Source organism: Doryrhamphus excisus, chromosome 2 (assembly GCF_030265055.1).
Source record: "Doryrhamphus excisus isolate RoL2022-K1 chromosome 2, RoL_Dexc_1.0, whole genome shotgun sequence".
Lineage (NCBI taxonomy): Eukaryota > Metazoa > Chordata > Actinopteri > Syngnathiformes > Syngnathidae > Doryrhamphus > Doryrhamphus excisus.
The window spans coordinates 6,724,329-6,737,958 of NC_080467.1; the positions used below are offsets into that span (position 1 = coordinate 6,724,329).

The 13,630-nt window shown below is 45.5% G+C and overlaps 1 protein-coding gene across 5 annotated transcripts in view; it reads right to left on the minus strand.

The window, feature by feature from the left end:
• The window catches only part of sema4d (sema domain, immunoglobulin domain (Ig), transmembrane domain (TM) and short cytoplasmic domain, (semaphorin) 4D), a 40,620-nt gene that overhangs the window by 23,346 nt on the left and 3,644 nt on the right, over positions 1–13,630 (minus strand). For 2 of the 5 annotated variants that reach the window (XM_058058796.1, XM_058058759.1), the window contains exon 3: positions 6,840–6,939. In XM_058058796.1, coding sequence (XP_057914779.1) covers positions 6,840–6,877 — 38 coding nt within the window. In that variant the 5' untranslated portion in view covers positions 6,878–6,939. Of the gene's footprint in view, positions 1–1,981; positions 2,040–6,839; positions 6,940–10,162; positions 11,265–13,630 lie in introns of those variants that run through there. The other 3 variants (XM_058058789.1, XM_058058782.1, XM_058058770.1) reach the window with 3 other exon arrangements.

Below are 13,630 nucleotides of genomic sequence, written 5' to 3' on the forward strand. Positions count from 1 at the left end.
TATGGAAGCCACCATTCACAGACAAGTCATCGCTTGATGTTGTTTCCCCGAGGCTGCAATAATGGCAGCCAGCATAGTACAGACAACTATTTTGGGAAGCCTTGCGGTCTACAATGTACCCAAGCCAAGACTGGTTGTCGGGTCTGCGCTGATGTTTGTTGTCCAAATCGTCCTGCGTCATGAATTGTAAAGAAAGGCTTTCAGATCAACCTCCCACCCGTCACGGGCCGCTTGAAAGACACAGAAATTATTCTACATCTCCTTCCTTCTTCCTCCTTCCACTCCCTGCTTGTCTCTCTCGCTTGTCTTCTGTGGGCAGCTATTTCACGGTGGCATCGGATAAACGCCTCCTGTGGAGTGGTTTGTGTGTGAAAAAAGTAGGGGGTTCTCTTGAATTTGGCAAGCCAGAAACAGGAATGAACAACACAAACACACAACACTTCTCAGTACGTGTTAGGATTGGGATATTGGTAGGATTGGGAAACAAACCAGGAGAGGGAAGGTTCAAAACATTTCATTGGTTGTACTGGAAAGATCAGCGAGGAGCAGAAATCAGCCATCATTGAACCGTTCTTTAAAGCCCTCCTAATGAGAGGATTTACAGGATATAAAAGATGCTCTCTAATGCACTTCCTGTTTCAAGTCTCTAGGGTAATCTAAGCCCTGTGTCCACGAAACGGTCCGGACCGGCACACTTTTTATTGCATTTCCATTGAAAAGGGTTCCACTCACTTTTCAGTAGCCCTTTGTAGGGAAATCAGGTAGTGGGTCACGATGGTTATAGTGCTCAGAGGCACTGGGAAAGCACAGTATCGTACGGCATTGAACGGCATCGTACGACATCGTATGGTATCGTACGGCATTGTATAATATCGTACTGCATTGTATAGTATCGTATGGCATTGTATAATATCGTATGGAATCGTATAATATTGTATGGAATCGTATAATATCGTACGGAATCGTATCATATCGAATAATATTGTATAATATCATATGGCATTGTATAATATCGTATGGCATCGTATAATATCATAGTGCATCATATAATGTCATACTGCATCATATAATATCGTATGGCATCGTATAATATCATAGTGCATCATATAATATCATACTGCATCATATAATATCGTACGGTATCGTATAATATCATACTACATCGTATAATATCGTACTGCATCGTATAATATCATACTACATCATATAATATCGTACTGCATCGTATAATATCATACTATATAATATCGTACTGCATCGTATAATATCATACTACATCATATAATATCGTACGGCATTGTATAATATCATACTGCATCGTATAATATCGTATGGCATCATATAATATTGCATAATAATAACTTCTGTAGAACTTCAGCCCCATTTGTCAAGTGTTTACATTTAGGTGAATTTTTGGTCAGGCTGATTGTGTTTTGCCACAAAGCATGATATGGGTGACGACTTGGTAGAAAGCATGAATGCTTGCATGTTGAAGGCCCTTCTCATTCATTGCCAGTGTCAGGTGAATTCATCGATAAGCCGTAAGCCATCATGCAGCTCATAGGAGGAAGGGAAGTGGTTGAGAGGCCAAAGCAAAGCATGACGTGGAAGCCCACTTGAATTAGTTGGCTGTTCATCCTAATGTTTCAATCTGAACCACACAAGCCCCCAGTTTGATTCCAGGAAGATAAAGGATGAATATGCAAGCCAACGGAATAGCACCAAAGAAAAGCCCAATCCCATCAAAGTTGCTTTGGCCAGGTGTGATCATGCAAGAGGGAAAAGCCACACAAAAAGAGCAAAGCCCGGGTGATTACACAACCAAAGCAAGGAAAAGGGTGGCGGGGGTGTTGGGAAGGGTCGGGTTGAGCATGCAGCATTCATGTTGGAGCGTGCAGGCCCAGGAGCAGCCCGGTCACGGTCTGCACAGCAAGGAGCAAAAAAACGGGGAGGATGGAGATGGAGGAGTAAAGTTTCTGACCTGTGACTCCTTACAAGACGCGAAGTTCTTCCTCTGGGAGAATTATAAAATCCTCAAGCTAGGGGTAAGGGGGAGAAGAAAGAGGTCAGACACGCCCAGGTAGATGACGGCCACTAATGATTCAAATACATCCAGTGTTTTATTGTTCTGTAGACCATACCCCCACCAACGACGCACCGTTGGAGCATTTACCCTAAGCAGCTAGCATACCTCCTATTCAAATGAAAAGCAATACCACATGCATCATTGCAAAATCTGAAGAGCATAAAAAGGGAGAGAAGCAGAGGCAGACCATGTTGACAGATGGTTGGTCCTCCATTCACGACGCTTTCCAGTCTGTTCCATCAGACCGCTTCTCTTCTGGCCGAAAGAAAACCCTAACAAATGGCTCTGAATGCATTCTCCTTGCACAAGTACACCGGCTTTATTCCCTACAGCTGAAGTGCTTTGAGATACTTGGTCTTCCTTGGCTTCACTCGGGGTCAATGTGCACCGTCGTGTCATTAATCATGGAATTAGGACGCAAGAAAAACATGTACACAAACAGAACTGAATTCAGGCCCCTGAAAAAAGATCTCTTAGTAGGGGTGCCACCAGATACAAGATTGATTCCATGTTAGCTTACACTCTGTGTGTATGATACTGGCCCCGCCTCCACCCACGAGACAGACTGTATGACTGACTACAGGGCTCACTCCATTCAATGCCACTGTTCTACAGATCAAATGCTGAAATCAATGCCTCTTGAAAGGCTTTCATTTGATTTATTAATTACAGTCCCCTCACAGCTAGGAGACCAGGGTTCAATTCCACCCTCGGCCATCTCTTTGTGGAGTTTGCATGTTCTCCCCGTGCATGGGTTTTCTCCGGGTACTCCGGTTTCCTCCCACATTCCAAAAACATGCTATGTTAATTGGCCACTCCAAATTGTTCATAGGTATGAATGTGAGTGTGAATGGTTGTTTGTCTATATGTGCCCTGGGATTGGCTGGCGACCAGTCCAGGGTGTACCCCGCCTCTCGCCCGAAGACAGCTGGGATAGGCTCCAGCACCCCCCGCGACCCTCGTGAGGAAAAAGCGGTAGAAAATGAATGAATGAATGAATTACAGTCCCAGTTTGGTGTTTATTCTGAAAGAAAAACAACATCTTGTGACACCCCGATAAAACCTTCTGACAAACCCCCAAAGCACCAACAATGCTTGTATCCTTGAAAGTATATTAGCACAAGAGATCAAAGTCAAGAGCCATGCAAGCTAGCCGACCAGCTAGCCATCCAACGCAGCCTTTCAGTGTCCAAGAGGTATCACTTCAGACTCCCCGCCATTGTTGAGAGGCACACGAAGCCCCCAAAGATGGATGCAAGCACAAACAAACCACACATCACGACCCTGCCTTACTCTCCTCTGACAGCATCAATGGAGACCAGGGGGATGATGACATGGGCAGAGAGATTGATGAGCTTTGGGTCAAAGGCTACATCCCCTTGGACATCGTTAGGAAGCGCTCGGACTTTGTTTCCCGTTCAGCTCCCACAAACGCGGTGACAGCTGAGACGGGGTTTTTTTCCTGTGGACCCACAATTTCTGAGGATGCCACGCCTTTGTAAGTCATTCAAGGGCGGGTGGGGTCATGGTGGGGTGCGAGTTCCGGGGTGCCCCGAAACCATGACCTTGGTGACACCAGGAAGTGGGGAGTTCATGGGTTTTGATGAGGGGATTGAACAAGGAATCAGCCAATAGTAAATACACATCTAATTTCCTCACACGGTTAGCACGGTAATTATATGGAGAATTATTACTTCATACCAATAAAATAGCTCAGTTAACTATTCTAAAAAGTTCCAACCAGGCAAGGTTACACATACTGCTCAATAGGTGTATTAGCGTGAGCAAATCAAGCGCTCCTTTTCCATCAAGTGCTGCAAACGGCTTGTCCTGACTTCCCCCAAGGTCACTTGTTAACAAACATAGCGTGGATCGCTTCGGCCTTCTCACTCTGCAAAACGTTGTGTACTTTAGTCGCCTGAAACGCCGGCATCGATACAACGCGTCTTCGCATCACCACGCGGTGGAAAAGTGAAAGGACTTTGCCATGACGACTTGAAGGCTAAATGGAAATGATGGCGCTGGATCGCTTTACCGTCGTTGAAAAAGACCTGCTTTTGTCAGTCACGGTTTTTCTTTCTGAGGCTCTGCCATTTTTAGGTAAAAGGTTATGGGTACACTGTACTTGCTTACGCATGCACATTTAGCCCCCCCCCCACCATCCTGACTCCTCCAAAATCCAGCAAGCAGGACCTTGACTCATGCAGTAACAAAGCACACATATACAGTGGACCCCCCCCCCCCCCCAACACATTCTTCTCTTTGCAATTCAGCCGATCCATCTCTACATCAACAGTCCCTGACAGTGCTGTCAGCATGTGTCACTGCAGGTGGGGGGGGGGGGGGGGGGGGGGGGGGGGGGGCGGGCAAACGATAGGGACAGAGGAGGGCGAGTTTGGGTTTGGAGAGACGTTCTCCCGGCCTGGGAATTCCCACAGTGGTTGGTGAATGGAAAGACAAAAGAAGGAGCAGGAAGGAGCAGGAGGCATGTTCAACTACAAACCATCAGTTTGTGGGAACCACAGTGAAAGAGAAAGACATTTTTACCATCTTGCTATTGTTTTTGCAATATTCCCTCTTGGTACATTCTTGAGAATGTACAAAAGCAGCCTAAATAAAAACAACATTCTGTCTCTGTCTCTGAATGTATGGTTGCAAAACATGGAGGACATCTGTATCACATGTATGGCAACATGTCTTCCAAACCACCCTTTCGGGATGAGATGGCACATGCTGCTTGGCCTGTTGGGTTATACCAACTGAGGCAATGTGAGAATGCCAACCGTGTGAGAGGAATCCCACGGAGCCAACGTTTTCCTGGAGAAAATAATGTTTCCATGCTAGAAAGAAAATCTTCTTCCCTGTATATGAATATGAAGTAGCGCCGTGTTGAGGGGATGCTTTGTTCACCATCACTGTCAGGAAGGGAGGAGCGGGGGCGACCTCCTCCAACGTTTGCCCTCACTTCCTTTCGGCAAAACATTTATCATTCTCCGCCAGTGGACAATCTTCTGACAACATGGACTAGCAACAGGCGCACAATAAAACAAGGGGCTCCTCCTCCTCCTTTTTGCTCTTTCTGGTTGCCCGGATACCTTTCATCCAGGGTGGACAGCTCGTCAACATCATCATCACTTACTCAGAAACTCCCCACCTTCACTTCATTTTCATTCGGTCCAGGGGATCCTGAATGAAATACTGACCAAAGGTTTATTTACGGCTATTTTCCTTGGCGGCTAGAGCAGACCCTCGAAAGCCCGTATTTATCATCTGACAGTATTTTCCGTACAGAACAGGGGACCAAAAAACATGACAAAGAGGTTTGGATTGTCACATTATAGGACGGACCTTATTCGGCTTATTATTTGGTTTACTGCGCCCAAATTCTCCAATCAGCAAACCCCACTGAGTGTTGGAGACAACATTTACAAAAGAGACAAAACAAGAGAAAATGGAACTAGTGAGGGAATAAAGATGATGTAGTGCAACAAAGCCTCGAAGGCCTTCAGGTTTAACCCTAAACCCTAACCCTAATAACTCGAACTCTAATAACGCTAACCCTAACTCTAATAACGCTAACGCTAACCCTAACTCTAATAACTCTAACTCTAATAACGCTAACGCTAGCCCTAACGCTAATAACTCTAACTCTAATAACACTAACCCTAACTCTAATAACGCTAACCCTAACTCTAATAACTCTAACTCTAATAACGCTAACCCTAACCCTAATAACGCTAACCCTAACTCTAATAACTCTAACTCTAATAACGCTAACCCTAACTCTAATAACGCTAACGCTAGCCCTAACTCTAATAACTGTAACTCTAATAACGCTAACCCTAACTCTAATAACGCTAACGCTAACCCTAACTCGAATAACTCTAACTCTAATAACGCTAACCCTAACTCTAATAACTGTAACTCTAATAACGCTAACCCTAACTCTAATAACGCTAACGCTAACCCTAACCCTAACTCGAATAACTCTAACTCTAATAACGCTAACCCTAACTCTAATAACGCTAACACTAACTCGAATAACTCTAACTCTAATAACGCTAACCCTAACTCTAATAACGCTAACCCTAACTCTAATAACGCTAACACTAACTCTAATAACTCTAATAACGCTAACCCTAACTCCAATAACTCTAACTCTAATAATGCTAACCCTAACTCTAATAACGCTAACGCTAACCCTAACTCTAATAACGCTAACGCTAACGCTAACCCTAACTCTAATAACTCTAACTCTAATAACGCTAACGCTAGCCCAAACTCTAATAACTCTAACTCTAATAACGCTAACCCTAACTCTAATAACGCTAACGCTAGCCCTAACTCTAATAACTCTAACTCTAATAACGCTAACCCTAACTCTAATAACGCTAACCCTAACCCTAATAACTCTAACTCTAATAACGCTAACCCTAGCCCTAACTCTAATAACTCTAACTCTAGTAACTCTAACTCTAGTAACTAACTCTAGTAACTCTAATCCCAACGCTAACCCTCTGGGAGCTCAAAAGGGAAAACATGCATAACTACCTCAATGCAAATGTCATACATCTTCAGGGGGGCAATAACAGACTATACACCCCCCCGAGTAGTGCACTGCAACCTCCGGAATGCCACTTGCCAGAGCAGACATTCTTGCAGAGGGGAGTGTCAGCAGCAACAAGCATGGCCGTCTTAATAATTCTCAATCGCTTTACACGAGCGTGTGAGGGAGCTAGCGTGTACCACTTACTTATCGGTCATGGCGTCGGCTAGCGTGTACTGGTTCATTAAAACTGCTTTTGGCGTCCCCTTGGCGTAGTTGAAAAAGGTTGAGGATGAAGTCAGCCAGTCTGCAATAAAGAGAAAGAATGCATGTGAGTTGGGAGCAAAACAATCCTGCTAACTTTTCTTATTGCTAATATCCTAACTAATTCATTCTACTGATTGGTAATGTGCAGAAAATACCCAGCGGGCTACGGTGCAACTTTGCAGACATGCTTCAGTGGCTCACAATTGTCCTAACGAGGCCTACTCCCCGAGACCTTCTGTGGGATACTGTTGCCGTGGCGACCAAGGCAGCCCCCCCCCCCGATCTTGCAAGCCAGCTAGCTAACATAAACAGAGTGCCGAGTAAATCCTCGATGCGGCCAGCAAACAGTAGCATTGCAATCAAAGAACACACAGGGTGGCCAAGCGGGTATCTACAAAGGAAATATAGGACTACAAAATGGCAGCTTTGGTAAACGTGCAGTAAAAAGGTGTTTGATAGCTCTCCGTATCATAATCGGCTATTATTTAATCATCATAGTTGATGATTAAATTAAATGATCATTGCTAGCTTTAGCACCCAGCAGAAATGCGTCAATGTAAACCGGTTTCTGAGACAGAAATGACATGTACAAGAGTTTATGCTCTTTTCACTTTGTAACAATAGATAGCAAGTAGGGGTGTCATGAGATCTGGAGATGAAAACCTGAAGAGATTTGGAGACATTTGGAGAGAAGCTGTCTCACAAAACAGGACGGCCAGAATGAACTACGCCAATTGCGTCATGTGTTTATTCTGTAGTTAAACACAAGCGTCAAGAGTGGAGTATCTGCTGCACATGCGAGTGGAAGTGGATGTCCACCTCCGTACCACCATGCAATGCGGGTCTGATAGCTGCATAAACCCCTCCACAATGCAACCCAAGCCCTGCCCGCCCTTGGACAAACTCCTCCATCGCCTGACGCATGGCTGTCCAAAAGGTGGGGTCGAAGGTTTTCTATGATAAATTCATAGTTTTACTATAAATATCACAGGACAGCTGTGACATAAATAGACAGAAACAGCGAGTTGGCATTGTTCAACTACAAACTGAAACTATTCATGTGGACACCTCTGTGGAACATTTTCAAGAAATGCTGCAAACATTTGACAGACTGAATTGATAGAATTCACAGGCTGAATACACAGGTCAGACTTTGTTCAGCAAAACGATGCCTTCGCTGGCAATCACCTGCTGAAAACCTTGTCCAGATTGTCTGGAATTTGTTTTCTTAAACCGATCGCGTTTGGTTCTTGTCTTGACGATGTTTGAAGTGAATCATTAGAAGATTAGAACGGGACAAATCTGCCGTTTGTGGTTGTCATTGGTTGTTGAGCTCCACACAAGCAGGAGAATTTCATTACGTTAAAAAGTCAAAATCGGATGATGACATTTTAATGAGACTCATCCTGCGTCCCGACAAGCTGATGTGTGATCTCCAAAATCTGGCATTAGCTCTTCATCTTATCTATCTGCCTTTGGAGATTACAATAGCCACATCAGATTCCTAGATTATACGACATTATGCGTCAACGCTTTGGAATAACGCAGGTTGTGGTCTGCCAAAGTGGGATTTAGGTCCGCTGTAAGAAGATAAACGTTGGGATACCAATGTTCACCCCTTCCTGCTGACTGCAACTAGAAAAGAGCTTTGAGTCATGTTTTACAACATTATTTCAAAAAGGACATTAAGTACATAATCCAAAAGAGATTACCCAAACCAAAAAGGAGGGTAGGATGGTCCCCACCCAGTGCTAGCAGTTTTTACAATAAGCAGACTTCACCTGGTAAAGACCCTTTAATGAGACATCATTTTGGGATGTTTCTGTGCATTTGACACGCCTGTCCATGTCATCCATGTCCCCATCTGACCATGACAAGTTTAGTTCCACTTCCTTTGTTCCCACATGTGATGTCTTCATGGGGGGAGGGAAGGAAGCACCTACACTGGAACTGACATGGACCATGTTTCTTTGTTGCTGAAAAGGTCAGCATCAGCATGTTGCGGCCGTTCTGCAGAACAATCTACAATTTGAGCAGAGCACCATCACTGATAACATTGTAGGTATCGTTCTCAACTGTCCAACTACAGAAAGAAACACGTTTCCGACTGAGCTGCTGGTGATTGAGCCAGCAATGGGAGATGCCACCATCAAAACAGGAGTTCTGAACACAACGGGTACCCTTATAGTTGATTTATGCGTCCGCGTCTTCTACCCCGACTTCCTGCTTGCCTGCCGTCATCCAATGGCGACATGGACCGTAAGGACTGTGATTGGTCATTACTAGTGTTTACATGACTCGTTTGCCAAAGACTTCTCCGATTTATGATGACGAAAACAGACAAGTCAACATAATTCATGTAGCAGAAATTTCTGATACCACTTGCAGCGATTGGCAATCCACGAGCCATGGCTGTGCTGTAATGTCAGCTAGAAGAATATCAGCAAATATACACCAAAGATTATGACTGCACGTGCACTGCAGCCATCCTCATACATAAACAAACATGCTACTTCTGACATGTTCTACTACTCCTATCACAGCAACAATAATGAAATATAACCAGCCATGTCTGGGATGCCTTGAACGCATCAAGCTCAGCGCTGGGATCGGTGTAGATGTGTAGAGACAAATTTATTGCCACTGTTCACTAGGGACAAAGGAAACTAACAAGCTAAAATGTTGAGAAAACACTGCCTCTAGTGTTTGGGCGGAGAACTGCACAGCCTGCACTAAACCCCGACACAGAACTTTGATTTAAAACTGCGCCGGAAGGGAAGGCAAGCGACTACAAAAGGTATCAAGCTTTCGACACAGGCTTCGACTCGTCTCTGATACGATCTCTGAAGTCGGAATACTGCCGTATCGTCTCGCCATTCCAACAGAACAGGTGGTTTTCACAGACTAGTGACTGCCAGGGTGTAGCCCTATGCAGTCAGCGTAGGAACAGGCTCTAGACCCTGCTCTGACCCGGAACAGAATAAGCAGGGAGTGAATGGACGGTTCCAAATAACCCATCACTCCGATGCTCAATGAAAGTCCCACTCAGCAGGAGAAAGTGCCATCCAGCAGAACACTGAATTATTCACCTCAAAGGGGAGATGAAAATAGCCTGCGTCTTGCAACAGTCGCTGCACAGCTGCAGGGAGACGTGTGATTTCCGTGGCAATAAGGTAGCGGTGGAGGAGGCGTTGACATTTGGAGATGCAGCAGTAAACAAACATCCACTCCCCATAGGGGGCTCACACGGGGCTGAATCTTACCATGACGAAAGCCAGGACCATCCTGCAGGTGGAGCGCCCTTTTTGGCAAACCTGCATAGCAGATGATGCATCATGCAATGCATCCGGTGTGTCAGCACCCCCCTCTTCCTTCTGTAGCCATAACTCTTCTGGTGGGATTGCTTTCAGTCCTCCGCCATGAACAGCGTTGCAAAAAGGGCGGCGGAGGAGGTGACACTCATCCGCTTGCTGTAGTGGGGAGCGCAGGAGGAGTCGCGCCTCTGGAAAACCTCAATGCACACAATCGCTGAAGGAAAAGGGGGGGGAGGGGGAGTTAGGGTGGCGATTGAGCGAGGGGGAGGGGACCCCACAGATAGGGTGGTGTGCATGTGCGTCTGTGGGAGCGTGTCTATTGTGACGGAGGGTTGCTTTCTTCTTTCCTTTGAGGAGTCCAGCCGGTGCTCTCCTTCTGAGCTGCATTTATCCATAAAGTAAAGCAAGCACACAAATGTGCGACTGACCTGTTAGAACAGTTAGAACTGTTAGAGCCCCCAGGCAGTTTGTTGGGAACTAGAGGTAATGTTTGGGTGTATGCGAACACAAGGAAAAATTCTAATCTTCCATTTCTGCCACCTGTAACCTCCTTGTTGCCACGCATGTTGATGGAACTTGGACAAAGATAGGCGGAAAAACACAACCACTCACATAGAATGTAATCTATGCGGGCTGCCTTCCTACTCCCATTCCCTTCCAGCTCCGTACCCTCAGCAACACAAAACGCTGGGAACCTTTTCAAAAATGCCAACTTAGCCATCAGCAGCGCCGCAGCCATGCATCAGTCGCTCTCTCAGTGCTCCGCCGTGTCGTCAGTGAGGCCTGGGAACCTTTAGACGGCCTCCGATAGCACTTCCAAAACCAAGGGGCCCCAGTGCTGCCTCTGAACCAAAACAACCCTCGGGTGTGTTGACACAAAGAAAAGAAAAAAAAAAGTACTCCTGACTGTTCTGAACTCCTGTTGAATGCCAATGCAGAATATTTGTACATATTAAACAACACTCACACAAAGCTGCAAAAATGCCCTCTAAAGTTGCCAACATGGCCCAATCAGAACACTAGCGAGGAGGTACAGGTACAGTTTTACCTGCTCAACATATTTGACCCCACACAGGATGGATTTGATGTTTAATATAAAAAACACAAAGAATATGCAACTATAAGTATCACACTGCTACATTTTTTTCACGTGATGTACTTGCATACATGTTTGTTTTCATTGATTTTTCTAGTATTTATGTCAAAGCCACCATGTTTCCAATATCCTTCTTACCAGCTGATTCCAAAGCTTGACTTATGGTGCGTATTGCCGAAAAATCTTTGGAATGCATTATGCATTATGCATGGTTAGTAATACACACATCAAATGCCTCCGCAGGCGTGTCTGCTTGGGATATAGCAACAGATGGTGCCCCCTCTCTGCCAATAGGAAATGATTCCAGCCTGGGGGTCTGGGAGGTATGGCGGTGTTGTGGCTGGGAAGCGTGTGGAGAAGAGGGGGTGGGGGCTGGCCCAGATATTTGCCCTGTGGAGCCAACGCAGCACACCTCAACATCAGAGCACCCTGACTCGGCCTCTGACCTCGACCTGCAGGGCTAAAACAATGAGCGTGCTGCAAGCCGCATGTCAAAGTCCTCACATGGACAAGCACAGTGGAGATTAGATCCAAGTACCAAGTACTATGGTGTTTTTGGACTACAGCTGTTTGGGGCTCAAAAACAACAACAATTGCATTACCATTAACCGTGAACACACCTACTCTGTTTTCAGTCCAAGGCTGTATTAGAGTTTCTACAATTAGTGCCTCTGTTTGATGAACCACAATCTCTGTGGCTGTAGGCAAGCTCCTGATATACTTTTAATTAACTACAAAAGATGGTAGAAGATAGCCTTGAAGTATCACGAGTGGTCAGCATCCAGTAACTTTATCTTCCTCTGCATACCGACTGAGCCGTTTGATAATAAATGACCACGACCAAGGAGAGCTGTGGTTTCCTTTCCACTTTCTCATGCACTCCAAATTATTACCTTTTAAAAAACAAAGTGTTGTTGTGTCATGAACCAAGACTGCATGATTGGGCCCACGAGAAGAGATTGGAGTTCACCAATGCCCGCCCACCATTTTTGATCTTTGTTGGCATCAGGGCTCTCCAGTCGTCCTTTTGACATTTACAATAAAAATAATAAAAGGTGAAACAAATCTTTGTGTTATTAGTTATTGGTATCAACATTCTAGATTTTTCCAGTTTCTAGTGGCGGCAGCGGCCCAGCAGGTCCAGCAGGTCGGCCAGAAACCTGTTGGTTGGAAGTTCTATCCTCGCTGCCTCCACCCAGTCACTGCAGTGATGTTCAAGACACTTCACCCACTTGCCTCCGGTGCTGCCCACTCGGATGTATGAATGTGAAGGGATGTCAGATGCTGGTCGGAGAGGCCATGGCACCAACTGGCAGCCATGTTTCCGTCAATATTATGCCTTTTTGCTCTACTTTTACACTTTTGCTGGCTTTTTATTTGATTTCTGCAATGAGCCACATTCCCCAGATGGCCCCTGCGCTACACTTTGGACACCTGTGTGCGCTTCATCAGGAAGGCGAGATGCTGCCAGACGATACGTCTGTACATATATAGAGTATATGTACATGTATATAGAGTATATATATTTTTCACATTGACTGGTATACCAGTTTTTCCCTGCTTCAAATTAACACCCCGCCCTCTTTGACGTTTGGGAATTAGAGCAATCACAGTAAAACAATTGTCTACCAGATCATCCATTTTCCGTATGAAATATTTATACATTAATAAATACCCAATACCATGGCCAATGAGTAAACAGTCTAGTTTGTACTTGGACTTCATGTAAACATACCCTGATAGCAACACGCTTGCTAATGAGCAGGAGGGGGACAATTGGCTGGAGGTGGACGAGGAGGGGGGGTGGGCCGTGTCAAAAACGACACCTTCTCCAGTGACAGCCCCAGCATGAGGTGGATTGCAGCTCCATGCCTTTTGAGGCAGAGGAGGTGGCTGACGACTAAACACAGCAGAGGGTCTGATGGGTCTGACCACCATTCAGGAACCCCCCCACCCCACCCCAAACCATTATTCAATTACCTGAATCCACCTTTGTCCTCACACGGCCTATACGAGCTCGCCGCATCTAAAGAGTGTTTATAAATGCAACACCAGACTAACTCAAAGAAGAGATTCCAGCAGCCAGGCCCTTTGCTCCAAAAGCCAAACACAACGTCCAAGTAAATAACGCCTGACATGTGAAACTAGCGTCATTCCTGCACAAAGTTCACATGGGGGAACAAAGCTCTTTTTCAGCGCTGCAGATCCTGCCCCTACCCCCCCCCCCCCACTTCAAATTGATTATGGGTGAAAAACACGAGGACTCCTGAAGACGATGCTGTGCGTGCTATGCGAGGTTAACATCAACAAGCAGGAGGGTC